Here is a 14,387-nt window from a genome sequence, read left to right as displayed (position 1 = left end):
AAACCAACGTGGTGGACCTTACACATTGTTTAGAATAAATAAAAATGGAACATGACATTGGAACAAATATATATTGTTCCCATTTTTTTTTTTACTATATTATAAATTTGCTAAACTTTGATCATGTTTTGGCCTGCACCTCATTTTATTGGTAGGTAGATTCTCTTTAATGGATCTTGCGCAAACCCGATTAATCAGGTTTTATAGTGTCGTATGGAATATTGGATGAAGAATTAAAAAAAAAAAATTACTTATAAGGTGGTAGTGAGATGATGTGTTATAAGAAAAATATAAAATATAATAATTTAAGTATTACAATTACTTAGTGGGCGTTTGGACATAAGAATTGTAAAATTTCAAATTAAGGGAGAATTTTTTTTCAAGTGAAAATGGTGTTTGAAATTTAGAGTTGTGTTTGGACATAAATATAATTTGGGTTATTTTTGAAGTTTTGTGAGTGATTTGAGTGAAAATTTGAAAAACAGCTTTTTGGAGTTTTTCAAATTTCCGAAAATTTGAAAAATGCATCTTCAAGTGAAAAATGAAAATTTTATGAACAAACGTTGGTTTCAGAAAAAAGTGAAAACTTTTTGGAAGAAAGGGAATTTTTTATGTCCAAACGGACTCTTAATCGTTGATAAAAAATGATGAATTCACAATGGACGGTGCATTCAAGTTTGAATGTTTATTTGAATTGATGCTTTTCGTTCCAAACACGTAGGGGCATTCAAGAAAACAGAAAAATCAAATCAAATTGATGAAAAAATTGATATATCTTTTGATTTGATGTTCATTTTAAAAAAATTAATAATGCTAGGATACCTCAAACACATCCCCTCAAATTCGGCTTTGTAACACTAATTTTTCTCGTGGTTTTCAATATACACTCATCTCTGTTGTTTTTATTTTACTATAGTAATTTTCTTAATCTATTTATTATTAATGTAAGAAGATGGTGATTTGAAAAAGTTGTCCTTTTTGAAAAAGATGATTTCAAAATTAATTAAACAAAAAAAATATTAGAAAGGGAAAATTTAACAAATTACAATTTATTTATATTAATAATAAATAGTATATGAAAAGAATTATTTTATAAAATAAATACAAGGAAAATAATTTTAATATCATAAACCACAAGGGATATTAATGTGAGGAGACCAAAGCTGAGGAGAGTCTTTAAAATTAAAATACTAACTAAATAATTATATGATGTATGAAAGTGCCTACTAGGTGTATTTTAAGTTGCCAGGTCACTAACGATTTGTTTGGATGTCGGTACAATATTCCATTTTTCCCAATCGGCGCGAAAACTCAAAAGTCCCCGCAAGTTTTTCCCACCAATAGGCGGGAAATAAAATACATCTCAATTTTTCACACAATTTTAAATTCTACAAAAACAAAAAACTCAACACGCGGCACTCTTGTCTATCCCCCCAACACAAAGCGCACTCTCTTCTCATTTTTCATTTCCCTCCCACTATTCCTTGTCTCCTCAATTCTCATTCTTAGGGTTTCGATTGAATCTTCCTCTAGAATCTTCGCGTTTTTCACTTGAATCGGAGCAATGTCGGAGCCGATGGTAATGGACGGTGTGGATGAAGTAAAAATGAACGGTTCAGATCATAGCAATGGACTCGTGAAGAAGAATCTGAAGAGAAAGAGGTCTAGTTTGGTAATGAACAGTCCTGAAGAGAAAGTCGCTAAAATCGAGGCATTAAAAGAGGAAATGAAAGGTTTGTTAAAGTATTATAATGAAGTACTGGAGAAGAAAGTAGTGGAAGTTGAAAATGTTACGAAAGGATTAACGTTGAACTCTATGATTGCTTGCATGTTAGAGGAAAGTAAACTCTCGCTATCGAAATTAGTGGATTTGATTTTTGAGAAAATTAGGGATGTTGAGGGTAATAGCAGTAGTAAGGTTACTGTGAAAAGTGCTGTGATTTTGATTGGGCAGAGGATGTTTTACGGAATGCCGAATGCGGATACTGATGTTTTGGAGGATGAATCTGAGTCTGCACTTTGGTGTTGGGAGGTGAGCATTTTCAAAATTATTGTTTTCAATGTTATCTACAATTGATTTTAGGTCTTTATGAGTATCCTTTTTGGAGTTTAAGTTTTGTGCATTTACAGTGTAAAATGTATTTACACAATCAAGTGCCTTACTGTAGATAATTTTGTTTCACAGTTATTGATTGGTAATTCATAATAAATGGTAAGTAACTTGTTATAGCAAGTTAAATTAGGCTGATTGTGCAAAAGATTCATTAGATTGTTAGTGCGTATAACTTAAATCCATATTGAAATTGGCAATTGATTCTTCTGCCAATATTATAATTTCACTTAAATTACTTCTTTTACCAGAGAAGCTTCATTTTCCTAGTTTATTGCTTTTAAAAGAATGTGATGCTATATTTTTTTGGGCATGTGAGCGTTTGATCGTCGTAATTATTAGGATTATTAAATAAATGGTGCAAATGATTGTTTTACATTATTATTTTGTGGATTATTAATGTTGATCGGTGTATCTAAAATGTTTGATTTACATTATTAAATTGCGGATTATTAATGTTGATATCATTATTAAATTGCGGATTATTAATGTTGATCGGGGTATCTAATGTTTAGATTGCATCCGAATTGTTCTTGATGTGTTAAATTGAGTGACTTGTTTCAATAGTATATCTGCTCGGCTCTTATGAGCTATTCCTCGATTTGATTTAATGTTGATTTGGAATTTTTTTAGTAATCTTGCATAGTTATGCTGGTTACTCAATATTTTACATGCTTCAACTTTTCAATTGGGTGGTTGACTTTTTGCATGCAACTTTAAAGAATGCATTTGATTCCAGAAAGCGGAAACCCATATACAACAACTCTGCCCATAATTTGTTTCTTTTTACGTGTTCATGATACAGTTTGTTTTCTTTTGTCCATTTCAATCTACAAGGTAGTCTAAATATCATGCTAACGCCAACGCAATTCTTCCTTTATTTTATAGACAAGAGACCTTAAATTGTTGCCAAAATCAATACGGGCTACTTTGAAGATTCGCCGGACTTGTCGGAAAAAAATCCATGAGAGGATTACTGCTGTCTCAGGTGAGTTAAATGCTAATAACTGTGCATGTCAATTTGTCTTTGGTGAAGAAGGCATTCTATTGAAGAACATTAGTATCTGGAAAAATCTAAAAAGATGGTACTCTTCATCGCTGGAAGTTGAGCACTCTGAAAAACTTGCATTTTCTTGGTGGTTCAAGAGTTTCGTGTTAAGAGTTTTCTTGTTACAAGAAAACAATATATCTAAAAATGACTGCTTTTGCCCACAATGTCCTCATAATTCTATCAGCCCCTAAACCTAAGAGAGGGAGGGAGTTTCAGTACTAATGTGATGCTTTGGTTTGGGTTAATCTGCTACCTGCAGTCTCAAAATATTCATTTATGGCATAATTTGTGGTACTGCGTTGATTTGCTTGTATTCTGGATATACTCTGTCAGGTTTTCACTGAGGCTGACTGTTTCCATTTGTGTAGCCACAAAATACATATACCGAATGTGGATGATTTAGAAACCTGATCAGATATTTGGTTTTCTATTGGGAGACTCCATGATTCTTACCCTTGATATCACGTGAATCAGAACACATATCGTTAATCCTTTAATTCATTCAAGGAAATTCCTTTAAGATCTTTTTGTCTAATGATTTCCGTTCATTTTGCTTCCTCTATGGAAAAATTTGGTGGTTGGTTTGCTTTGTAATTCTTGAAAAAGCATGAACAAGTTGACAATCTGTTCGGTTCATCTCTCAATGAGCTGAGAGTCTTGATATGCTGAAGTATTTGTGTTTGTCATTTATTACAGCATTGTTGACTGCACTAGAAAAGTTGGAAGCTGATCAAAACTGCACCCAAGAACAGATAAAGGCTTCTGAAAAACTTGGCAAATTACTAAATGAAGCAGATATCCGCTTGTTAGTGGCAAGCATGGAACAGAAAAATGGTGCTGAAACGTATGTGATATCTGTCTCTTCTCTAGTATCATTTTTCTATCTCTCCTCTTTCCAATTGTTTACTCAATTCTCTTGATTGATAAAGGGCTGAGAAGTCGGTGAAACGTGAGGAGAAGCTTTTGATCAAGCAGTTAGAGAGAAACAAACGAGAAACTGAAAAAGAGAAGAAAAGGACGGAGCGCGAAGCTCAGAAGGAAAAGTTGAAGAGTGTGAGTCATTTTCTTCAACCTGTTGATTATACTCATTGCTGCAGGCATATCTTCAACAGTGTGCTGTTATTGGTTTGATACAATGCACAAAACTATTAGTGCAGTATTGTTGAATAAAACAAGCATATCAAGTCTTACGGGCTATGTTTGCTATACTGCATATGCCTTTAGAATAAGTTCCCCATTGATCCTTTTTATGACGAAATCTCTCTGTGCAGGAAAAAGAACTAAAACGACTACAAAGTGAAGCAGAAAAAGAGGAAAAGAAGTTTGAGAAAGAAGAATCTAAACTGAAAAAGCAGATGATGAGAGAACAAGAAGAAGCTGAAAAAGATCGACGTCGCAAGGAAAAGGAAGAAGCTGAAGTTAAAAAGCAACTTACTTTACAAAAGCAAGCTTCAATGATGGAGCGCTTTCTTAAAAGAAGCAAAACTAATTCTTCTTCCCAGAATGGCCAGTCCTTAGATGAGCCAGCTTCAGATGTTGCCCCTAGCAAGTGTGAAAAGATGCCAGAATCTGTTACCCTGTCAATGGACTCCGTCATTTCACAAAATAATGACTTTAATGCTGATGATTTGTGGAAGTTAGTTCTTTTTCCTTTTATCCTTTCAGTTTAATGCAGTGCTGTCTTGTTTTTTGGTATATATAAATTGTTGCTTGGATTTACTTTGCAGGTCACACTTAACTGCATGGAATTGCTTAGGTCGTTCAATTCATTCAAAAAGAAGAGTTCATTGGGGAATCCGTCAAAAGCCCAAGAGTGATATAGTCAAGGAACTAAAGCTAACAGCCAGTAGAGGACTCACTTGTGATGATGAAGATAATACAGAGAAACTAGCTGATGGATGGGTTGACTCTACCAGTAATAACACATCATATAGTGCTGGTGAGATCAATACTGTTCCTTGTCGCCAGAAGGGCTTATCGAGGAAACAATTATTGCAGTTTGATAAGTGTCATAGGCCTGCATTTTATGGTGTTTGGCCGAAGAAAAGGTGAGCTATGTTGTGATTCATGTGTTACATGCTCTAAATTTTATTATAGGCTGGAGGTTAAGTACCATTTTTACTTCAGAAACAAGTTTCTGTTTAAAACTCAAATATTTGTCTTGTTTATAATGTGTTGGGGCATTTTCTGAACTATTATCATTTACAGTACCTTGGACCACGACTTAGTTGATTGTTTTGACTTCCTTACAAACACATAAAGGTTTTGGTGCATGAGAAGTTAACCTGCAGCAATTCCCTCTATGTATTTCTGGCAGAAATTAGAGTATTCTAGGGGCTTCTTTTGAATGTTGAAACTACTATTAGAAGTTTGTCTTTCTGAACTTGCTCTCATTGCTAATTATTTTCTGGCAATTGTAATGAAACATTTTTGGATGAACTTTCTAGTTCTGATATAGTGATACGCAATTGTGGTATCACAACTTTCCCTATATGAAAGTTTCTTGTGTAGTATTGAAATGAGTATTTTGTTTTTGGAGATGGCATTGGTTTCAGATATTTTGATGCGATCTAAATAAATTCAAGTTCCATAGTAAGTTGTGACATGTGTACTGTTCTTTTATCTATATTCTGAGAGTTACTATGATTTTATGAATGACAGTAGGTGTTTTTTCTTTTCCTTTTTCTCCTTACTGATATTATGACTTTCCTCATCAGCCAAGTTGTTGGAGCACGTCATCCCTTTGCAGTGGATCCAGACTTAGATTATGAGGTTGATAGTGATGAGGAATGGGAAGAGGTATTTGTCTGATTATTTTTGCTAAGTTTAATGTCTGTAAAGTATGGTGCGATGACTGACAATTGATTAAATAGGAGGAACCTGGTGAAAGTCTGTCAGATTGTGACAAAGATGATAATGAATGTTTGGAGGAAGAATGTTCAAGAGGTGAAGAGGAAGATGAAAGTGAAGATGGGTTTTTTGTGCCAGATGGTTATCTCTCAGATGAAGAGGTACGGCAGTCTTCAATACCCACTTTTTTCATATGGAAAATACTGCATACAAAGTGCCCAAGCATTATGTTAATACATTGTGCAACACAGACCATTTTATTTCCTTGGTTAACGAGCTTGCGCTTTGCATGATTTGCCAAGATTGTGTTGTAGAGCATGCAATAGCTGAATGTAGAAATCTTAGCCCTGGTGATAATGTGATGAATCTCATGAAAGCCTAATGTTTCTTTTATGAGAGTCCTTTTGAACTTGTTCACCTTTTGTTATGCAGGGTGTACACGTTGACAAAGTGGAATCTCATGATGAAGAAGGGCCTAAAATTCTGTCCAGTTCTGCACAGGAAGTGCAGGCTGAAGAGTTTGTTATGCTGCTTCGGCAGCAGAAATATCTTCACAATTTGACTGAACAGGCTCTAAGGAAAAACAAGCCATTGATTATATTGAATCTTATGCGTGAGAAAGCTCCATTGTTATTGGCTGAAGAGCTGACTGGTAATGAGAAAGTTGAACAAATGTGTCTGGGGGCATTGGCCATCTGTTCCTTTCCTGGTCATTCATCTATACCAATATCCACTTGTAACGATGTTGTTGAGGGTGGTCTTGAGGCTTCCCCGTCAGGTACCAAGGCAACTACCTCACAAATAGCATCTTCAGCTGTTCTAGCAGACTCAGATTTACATCAAGTTGTAAGTTTGATCTCTCTTTTATCAATATTTTCCTTTCTTTTTGGGAATTGGTTTCTGTTGCCAACCCAAAGCAGATTTCTTGCTCACAGAAGTTTTTAATTTTTCTCTTCCAGGTATCTGTTATTCAGTCATGCTCACATGGTATAAATAAAGTGGTGGAGTCTCTACAACTTAAATTCCCAAGTATTGGGAAGTCCCAACTGAAAAACAAGGTGCGGGAGATATCAGAATTCATTGATGGTCGATGGCAGGTATTTCTGACATATCTCTTTTCTCTGTCTGGGTTACTGTCAATAAGTTTTGAGAATAAAGTTTTCTTTACATTAAAACGACCTCTGCAATCTGAAGGTGGTAAGAGTTGGCAAAAGATGTCCAATGTTTAGGATAATCCATAAAGAATCAAATCCAATATCATGTGCCAGATGATAGTATTTCTTGCTGTTGAAGATAGACTGGAGAAGCAGTATGATCCATGAGTTTATGTTAAAGCTAATACAACATTCTAGTCGCATAGCTAAATCAAAATTCTCTTTCATGCTATTCTAGTTTTATTTGTGTTGTGCCTCGTCAATATTAGTCAGTTTGCTTTTTTAAAGCAGTGGAATAATTTGCTAATACCAACTTAATAGTCTTATCTGATTTATTAGTCTGAATTGTCTATTCAACATATTCATGTTACTTTCTCTTGACATCAATTTTTCTTGTTGGTTGTGGGTTATTGCTCCGATCCACTGAGGTTTTGATCCTTGCAAATATGAAATCTGGTTTGCTCTTTGTCAGTTTTCTATCCTAGTTTGCTGAAAATATACTGCAGTTAACTGATGCTGCATTCCTCCGGGTTTTGCAGGTTAAGAAGGATGTTCTTGTGAAGCTTGGGCTATCAATATCACCAGGTATGAGCCTTTCATGTGCTATTGCGCACTAAACCTTTTCTCTTTTCCTTTTGGACTAAACATTTAAAGTTTTAGGCCTAAAATTGAAGACATAAAAATTCTGCTTCTACTTTCTACATTCACTGTTAAGAGTGTAAGGTAGCATCTCTGTTTAGCTTTTTCTTCCTTATTGTAAAGTTGTTAGTTTTGATGATTGACAGAAAAGAGCAGCAGGACAAAGAGCATTGCTACATTCTTTTCCAAGAGATGTTTGCCACCTTCTGGAAAGACCATCAATCTGCACGAGACATCCCCGCAAGCATGCCAGAAAACTTCAGTTTCTATCCAGCCACAGCAAGACTGCACATACAAACATGAATGAAAATATACTCTGTTAAATCCTTTTGGGCGCTTCGGGTCCTTATTTTTTGGTACCCTCTTCAAATATAATAGATGCCAGCTTAGAGGTTGTTACTTTTAGAATCTGATCTTGTAAGAGCTGTGCATGAATTAGTCGTCAGTATTGCCCTTAATAACTTAGATCCCTTGTGCTTCTCACGTAGAGATAGTGCAAAATTTTCAAACTTCAAGCCCAAATCTGAAAAAATTAAATCAAATAGCAGAGTAAAATGATGTCTATTTGCATCTGCATGTTCTTTATGTGTTCTTGAATTTATGGTATGTATATAACATCTAGTATTCCTATGTTACATTTTCCTTTATTTGTATCCTGTTTTGATTGTGATTTCTGTTTATCAATTTAATAATCTGAATTGATATATACAGCTCTTTATGTTTTAAGTTTTGATGCTTTATTTTAACAATTTCGTACTTTCCCCTCGTACTAATTTTGTATTTGGGTTGAGAAATGATATATGCTCCTACGTGCCTTAAGTTGTGTAAACAGTTTGAGCACCATAACTAAAGTCCCCTTTGTTACTTTTAACCTTTAGTTTCTCAATTTGTCATATTTCATCTGTCAAAGGGTCAATTCGAATGGCTTTTGAAACTAAATTATAGTAGAACAATAACAATTTGGTTTCAGTTCCAGAGAAAATTAGGCATTAGCGTAATTATATGAATTATTAATACAAAATTATTGGACAATTTAAAATTATGCTAATCTAGAGGACTACTTCCATTTACCTCTTTGGATTGGCAAACGTTTGAGGAAAAAGCGGCGTAGCCTTCGATATTCCTTTTTGTTTGAGATTAAGATGTAATAGTTTTCTTTGTTTGAGATTAAGGTGTTATAGTTGTTGCACAAACTTGTAAACGGATATATTTTAGTTACTAAAAAACATAAACCGTTTCCTAACTTGAGATTGAAGCGTAATGGTTATTGCACAATAACGGCGGCAACAACAACATACATAGTATTATCCTACATCAAGGGGTCAGGGGAGGATAGTGTGTATGCGGACCTTACCCCTACCTTGTTCATAAAAATATAGGCAAGAATGGACAATATCAAAAAGTCATAGGATAGTGTGTATGCGGACCTTACCCCTACCTTGTTCATAAAAATATAGGCAAGAATGGACAATATCAAAAAGTCATATAAAAGTAGAATAAAATAACAAGACAATAAAGTGATTAATCATAAAAATCTACTACCAACAGAAAACTAAGACGGTGAAACTTATAACGACAAATGAAAGAAAATTTCTCTACCAATACCACCTAAAATCTAATGTAATACAGAATCTAACACGCCCATGGTTATTAGTTAAAACTCATACGCCCATAGTTATTAAAGACTCCCAGTTTGTAGAAAAAGAAAAAAAACATTAAATTAAAATTTCATCATTTCCACTTGGCATTTTCTTAACTTACAAAGCCTTATATATATGATATGATCCGTTTGTCTCTCTCCACCTTTCACTTCTTTCTCCTACATACAAAGTGTATAGAACTGATCACGGACGTAAAAAAACAGGCGAAATAAACGAGGTGAATTTCTTGAAATGGCACTGAAACTCAATGCAGCAGCTTTTCAATCCCAAATGCAACCTTTTCATAATGCTTCTTCACTCAGATCTCATCATAGAGTTTTCATGGCTTCAACACTTCATCATCATCAACCTTCTGTGTGAGTTTTATTTTTATTTTTATTTTTATTTTTTTTAATTTTTAAGCAAATGGGTGTCTCAAAATATGGTTTTTGGGAAGTGGGGTCATTTTTTTTTTATTTATGTTTTTTTTTGTTTGTTTCAAGAATTAGTGTTTATGACTTGATTTTTAGCTACATTGGGTGCATTTCATATGAAGGAAATTGAAATATCTTTATCATGGAAATATTTTGGTTATCAATTATTGAAAATGATTAAATAATGAAAATCACATCGCATATTTTTTTGTGTGTTTATGATTGTAATTTTTTTTTCTCGTGACCGGTGTTGTGTTCGGGCCAGTTTGCATACACCTCGGTTATTTCATCAGGTATGGTGATGGATGTTAAGGAAGGTCTTTTTAAGAAAAAGTTTAATTAAAAATTCACCTTTTCAGAATTGGAAAATCGTGACCTGTTTTACTTTTTTATGCGTAATTGCTTTGTTTGTTGCATGGCATTCATGGCCTGGTTGATTTCTTGAAATTTATTAATCAACTCAAAGATTTCATTTTGTTGCCTTTAATATGTATTTTTAATAGGCAGTGCATGTTGTGATAACAATGAAATCTAATGTGGTTTTGATTTTTGTATATATGTATGTGTGAATTTTTCTATATCCTATGTTTGTTTTAAATAACTCCAATAATTATTTTTTGTAATTTTTTGGTTCCTTAAGCTTAGTCATGCTTTAGATTTTGTTGATTTTAACTGAGTCAATACACGCGCGTGCACACACACAGGAAAATCTTTCTTGGTAGTAGTTTTTTTTTGTGTGTGTGTGTGGGTGGGGGGGGGGGGGGTGTTCCTTCCCTTTTTCAAGAATTGTAAATTTCACCAAGTGTAGTTGAAAATTGGGTCTGACCATGGTGCTTTGTGTTTTAGTTGTTATGGAATTGACTGTCACTTATATCTCATGTACTATTTCAGTTGTTAAAAGCTAACTTGAGCATTGCTTTAGTAGTATGCCACTATCTCTGTGAAATTATCCTTTTAGTTATAACTTATGAGGTAAGGGGAGCCTTGGCGTAACCGGTAAAGTTGCCTCCATATGACAAGGAGGTCACGGGTTCGAGCTGTGGAAACAACCTCTTGCAGAAATGCAGGGCAAGGCTGCGTACAATAGACCCTTGTGGTCCGGTCTTTCCCAGACTCCGCGCATAGCGGTAACTTAGTGAACCGGGCAGCCCTTTTTTTTAAATAGCTTATGAGGTCTTGAAATTGATTTGTTTTTAACCCTAAGTCTGCTTCTACTAATTGTAGGGAAGTTCGAAATGTGAAGAAACCGTTCACTCCTCCGCGAGAGGTGCATGTTCAAGTAACCCATTCCATGCCACCAGAAAAGCGCGAAATCTTTGACTCTCTGAACGATTGGGCTGAAAAGAATATCTTGGTTCACCTAAAGCCTGTTGAGAAATGTTGGCAGCCAAGTGATTTTCTTCCTGATCCCGCCTCTGAGGGATTCGACGAGCAGGTCAAGGAGTTAAGGGAAAGGTGTAAGGAAATTCCCGATGACTATTTTGTTGTATTAGTCGGGGATATGATCACAGAGGAGGCGCTTCCAACTTATCAGACCATGATAAACACGTTGGATGGCGTTCGTGATGAAACTGGCGCGAGCCTAACTTCGTGGGCTATTTGGACTCGGGCGTGGACAGCCGAGGAAAATAGACACGGTGATCTTCTCAACAAATATCTTTATCTTTCTGGAAGAGTTGATATGAAGCAAATTGAAACGACTGTTCAGTACCTGATTGGTTCAGGAATGGTAAGATTGTTACCTGAACTTACGCTATCATATAAACAACAATTTAAGTTTCAAAATGAGGATGAAAATATGTTAGTAAAAGTTTACAGGATTAAATACCAAAGTTTTCATGTGGTGTTTAATCATAAACATCATTTAAAAAACAGGTTTCTTGAGGTACATGTTTCTAACTTTCACTCTCTATGAATAGAAATGTTGATATTGAATTTGTGGAAGGGGAGTCTTGGCGTAACTGGTAAAGTTGTTGCACCATGTGATCAGGAGGTTACGAGTTCGATCCGTGGAAACAGTGTCTTACAGAAATGTAGGGTAAGGCTGCATACAATAGACTCTTCTGGTCCGACCCTTCCATAGACCTGGATCCCGCTAGAGGTCTATCGGAAACCGCCTCTCTACCTTCGCATCGCAAGGTAGGGGTAAGGCTGCGTACACGCTACCCTACTAGACTCTACTTGTGAGATTACACTGGGTTATTATTGTTGTTATTGTTAATTCGGTTCGTACTTCATGCACTTTACTACACTCTTATATTTCCAGGATCCTCGCACGGAAAACAACCCATATCTGGGTTTTATCTACACTTCTTTTCAAGAAAGGGCTACCTTTGTTTCACATGGAAACACAGCTCGGCTCGCCAAGGAGCATGGCGATACGAAGCTAGCGCAAATATGTGGTACAATTGCTGCAGACGAGAAGCGCCATGAAACTGCATATACCAAAATCGTTGAGAAGCTACTTGAGGTTGATCCAGATGGCGCCATATTGGCTATTGGCGACATGATGAAGAAGAAAATCTCAATGCCAGCTCATCTAATGTATGATGGTTGGGACGAGAACCTCTTCGAACACTTCTCTGCTGTAGCTCAACGGATTGGCGTATACACAGCCAAGGACTATGCTGATATTCTGGAATTTCTGGTGGCGAGATGGGAAGTGGAAAAGCTGACCGGTCTTTCTAGTGAAGGACGCAAAGCACAAGATTACGTATGTGGATTGGCTCCGCGAATTAGGAAGTTGGAGGAGAGAGCACAAGCAAGGGCGAAGCAGTGGAGTCCTGTTCCTTTCAGCTGGATTTTTGACAAAGAGATTAAGATATGAATGCATTGTGTTGGAAGGTAACATAGAAATGTTAAGTAATTTGAGGGTATGTTATAAAATCTGTAATCTGTCATCCTTTGTTTAGGAAATGCAATGGAGTCAAAGCTACTCAAGTAGAGTCTTGGTTTTTCTTTTGCTTTTTATTTACTTTCCCCTTTTCAATTTTCAGCATAAGATACCCCTTTATTATGTATTGGTTATGACTTGATAGATTGATAAATCAAATGTTATGTGGGCATATATAAGAATATTTGATGATAAATTTTGCTCGGAGCATGAAACTCGGTGGATAATGTGTTGCCTTTCTATCATTCTACACTTAAATATTAATTATGCGGCAGAGTTCATATACGTGATGCGCCTAACTCACATATCATATTCTAGTGTTGTGAGCCTAACTCTCACACATCCGCTAGATCTATCCTTCTCTACTTGAATATCAAGCTTGCGATAGAGTTCATTGTAACGTGTGCCTAACTCACACATCATGTATTCGTGACTCTTAGCGACATTCATGGGCTCACAATAGGTATTTTTGAAGCATATTAATTTATTGGCACAAGAGTCCAACTTCAGCTAAAAGCAATTCATGTGGTGTATAGAGTTTGCCTAGGAAAATTCTACTTGCCATCCTAGTGGCACAAGTCTAATTATAGGAGGTCCAAACTAATTTGACAAAAAATTAAAAAATAGAGCAAGGGTCATTTCTAGATAGATTTCAAGCTTGCGATAGAGTTCATTGTAACGAGTAGCTATTTTTGAAGCATATTAATTTATTGGCACAAGAGTCCAACTTCAGCTAAAAGCAATTCATGTGGTGTATAGAGTTTGCCTAGGAAAATTCTACTTGCCATCCTAGTGGCACAAGTCTAATTATAGGAGGTCCAAACTAATTTGACAAAAAATTAGAAAATAGAGCAAGGGTCATTTCTAGACAGATTTCAAGCTTGCGATAGAGTTCATTGTAACGTGTGCCTAACTCACACATCTTGTGGTGTATAGAGTTTGCCTAGGAAAATTCTACTTGCCATCCTAGTGGCACAAGTCTAATTATAGGAGGTCCAAACTAATTTGACAAAAAATTAGAAAATAGAGCAAGGGTCATTTCTAGACAGATTTCAAGCTTGCGATAGAGTTTATTGTAACGTGTGCCTAACTCACACATCATGTATTCGTGACTCTTAGCGACATCCATGGGCTCACAAGCATATTAATTTATTGGCACAAGAGTCCAACTTCAGCTAAAAGCAATTCATGTGGTGTATAGAGTTTGCCTAGGAAAATTCTACTTGCCATCCTAGTGGCACAAGTCTAATTATAGGAGGTCCAAACTAATTTGACAAAAAATTAGAAAATAGAGCAAAGGTCATTTCTAGACAGATTTCAAGCTTGCGATAGAGTTTATTGTAACGTGTGCCTAACTCACACATCATGTATTCGTGACTCTTAGCGACATCCATGGGCTCACAGTAGCTATTTTTGAAGCATATTAATTTATTGGCACAAGAGTCCAACTTCAGCTAAAAGCAATTCATGTGGTGTATAGAGTTTGCCTAGGAAAATTCTACTTGCCATCCTAGTGGCACAAGTCTAATTATAGGAGGTCCAAACTAATTTGACAAAAAATTAGAAAATAGAGCAAGGGTCATTTCTAGACAGATTTCAAGCTTGCGATAGAGTTC

The 14,387-nt window shown here is 35.6% G+C and overlaps 2 protein-coding genes across 2 annotated transcripts; both read left to right on the top strand.

Annotated features, from left to right (window-relative positions):
* The first annotated feature begins 1,412 nt into the window (after window positions 1-1,412).
* LOC107762321 (chromatin assembly factor 1 subunit FAS1-like) lies at window positions 1,413-8,455 on the top strand. The gene is made up of 12 exons (XM_016580667.2): window positions 1,413-2,032; window positions 2,999-3,098; window positions 3,858-4,005; window positions 4,091-4,214; window positions 4,433-4,797; window positions 4,889-5,209; window positions 5,879-5,960; window positions 6,035-6,172; window positions 6,444-6,857; window positions 6,971-7,108; window positions 7,705-7,750; window positions 7,951-8,455. The coding sequence occupies exons 1-12, from the start codon at window positions 1,565-1,567 to the stop codon at window positions 8,109-8,111; spliced, it is 2,505 nt and encodes an 834-aa protein (XP_016436153.1). The 5' UTR covers window positions 1,413-1,564; the 3' UTR covers window positions 8,112-8,455.
* A 1,142-nt stretch (window positions 8,456-9,597) lies between these two features.
* LOC107762320 (stearoyl-[acyl-carrier-protein] 9-desaturase, chloroplastic-like) lies at window positions 9,598-12,836 on the top strand. Its single transcript, XM_016580665.2, has 3 exons — window positions 9,598-9,821; window positions 11,103-11,607; window positions 12,145-12,836. Exons 1-3 carry the CDS (start codon window positions 9,697-9,699, stop codon window positions 12,703-12,705), a joined length of 1,191 nt encoding a protein of 396 aa, XP_016436151.1. The 5' UTR covers window positions 9,598-9,696; the 3' UTR covers window positions 12,706-12,836.
* The last annotated feature ends 1,551 nt before the right edge of the window (window positions 12,837-14,387 follow it).

Source organism: Nicotiana tabacum, chromosome 11 (genome assembly GCF_000715075.1).
Source record: "Nicotiana tabacum cultivar K326 chromosome 11, ASM71507v2, whole genome shotgun sequence".
Taxonomy (NCBI): Eukaryota; Viridiplantae; Streptophyta; class Magnoliopsida; order Solanales; family Solanaceae; genus Nicotiana; species Nicotiana tabacum.
Note: the sequence above shows the minus strand (reverse complement) of the source record. Positions and strands in the feature narration are given on the sequence as shown.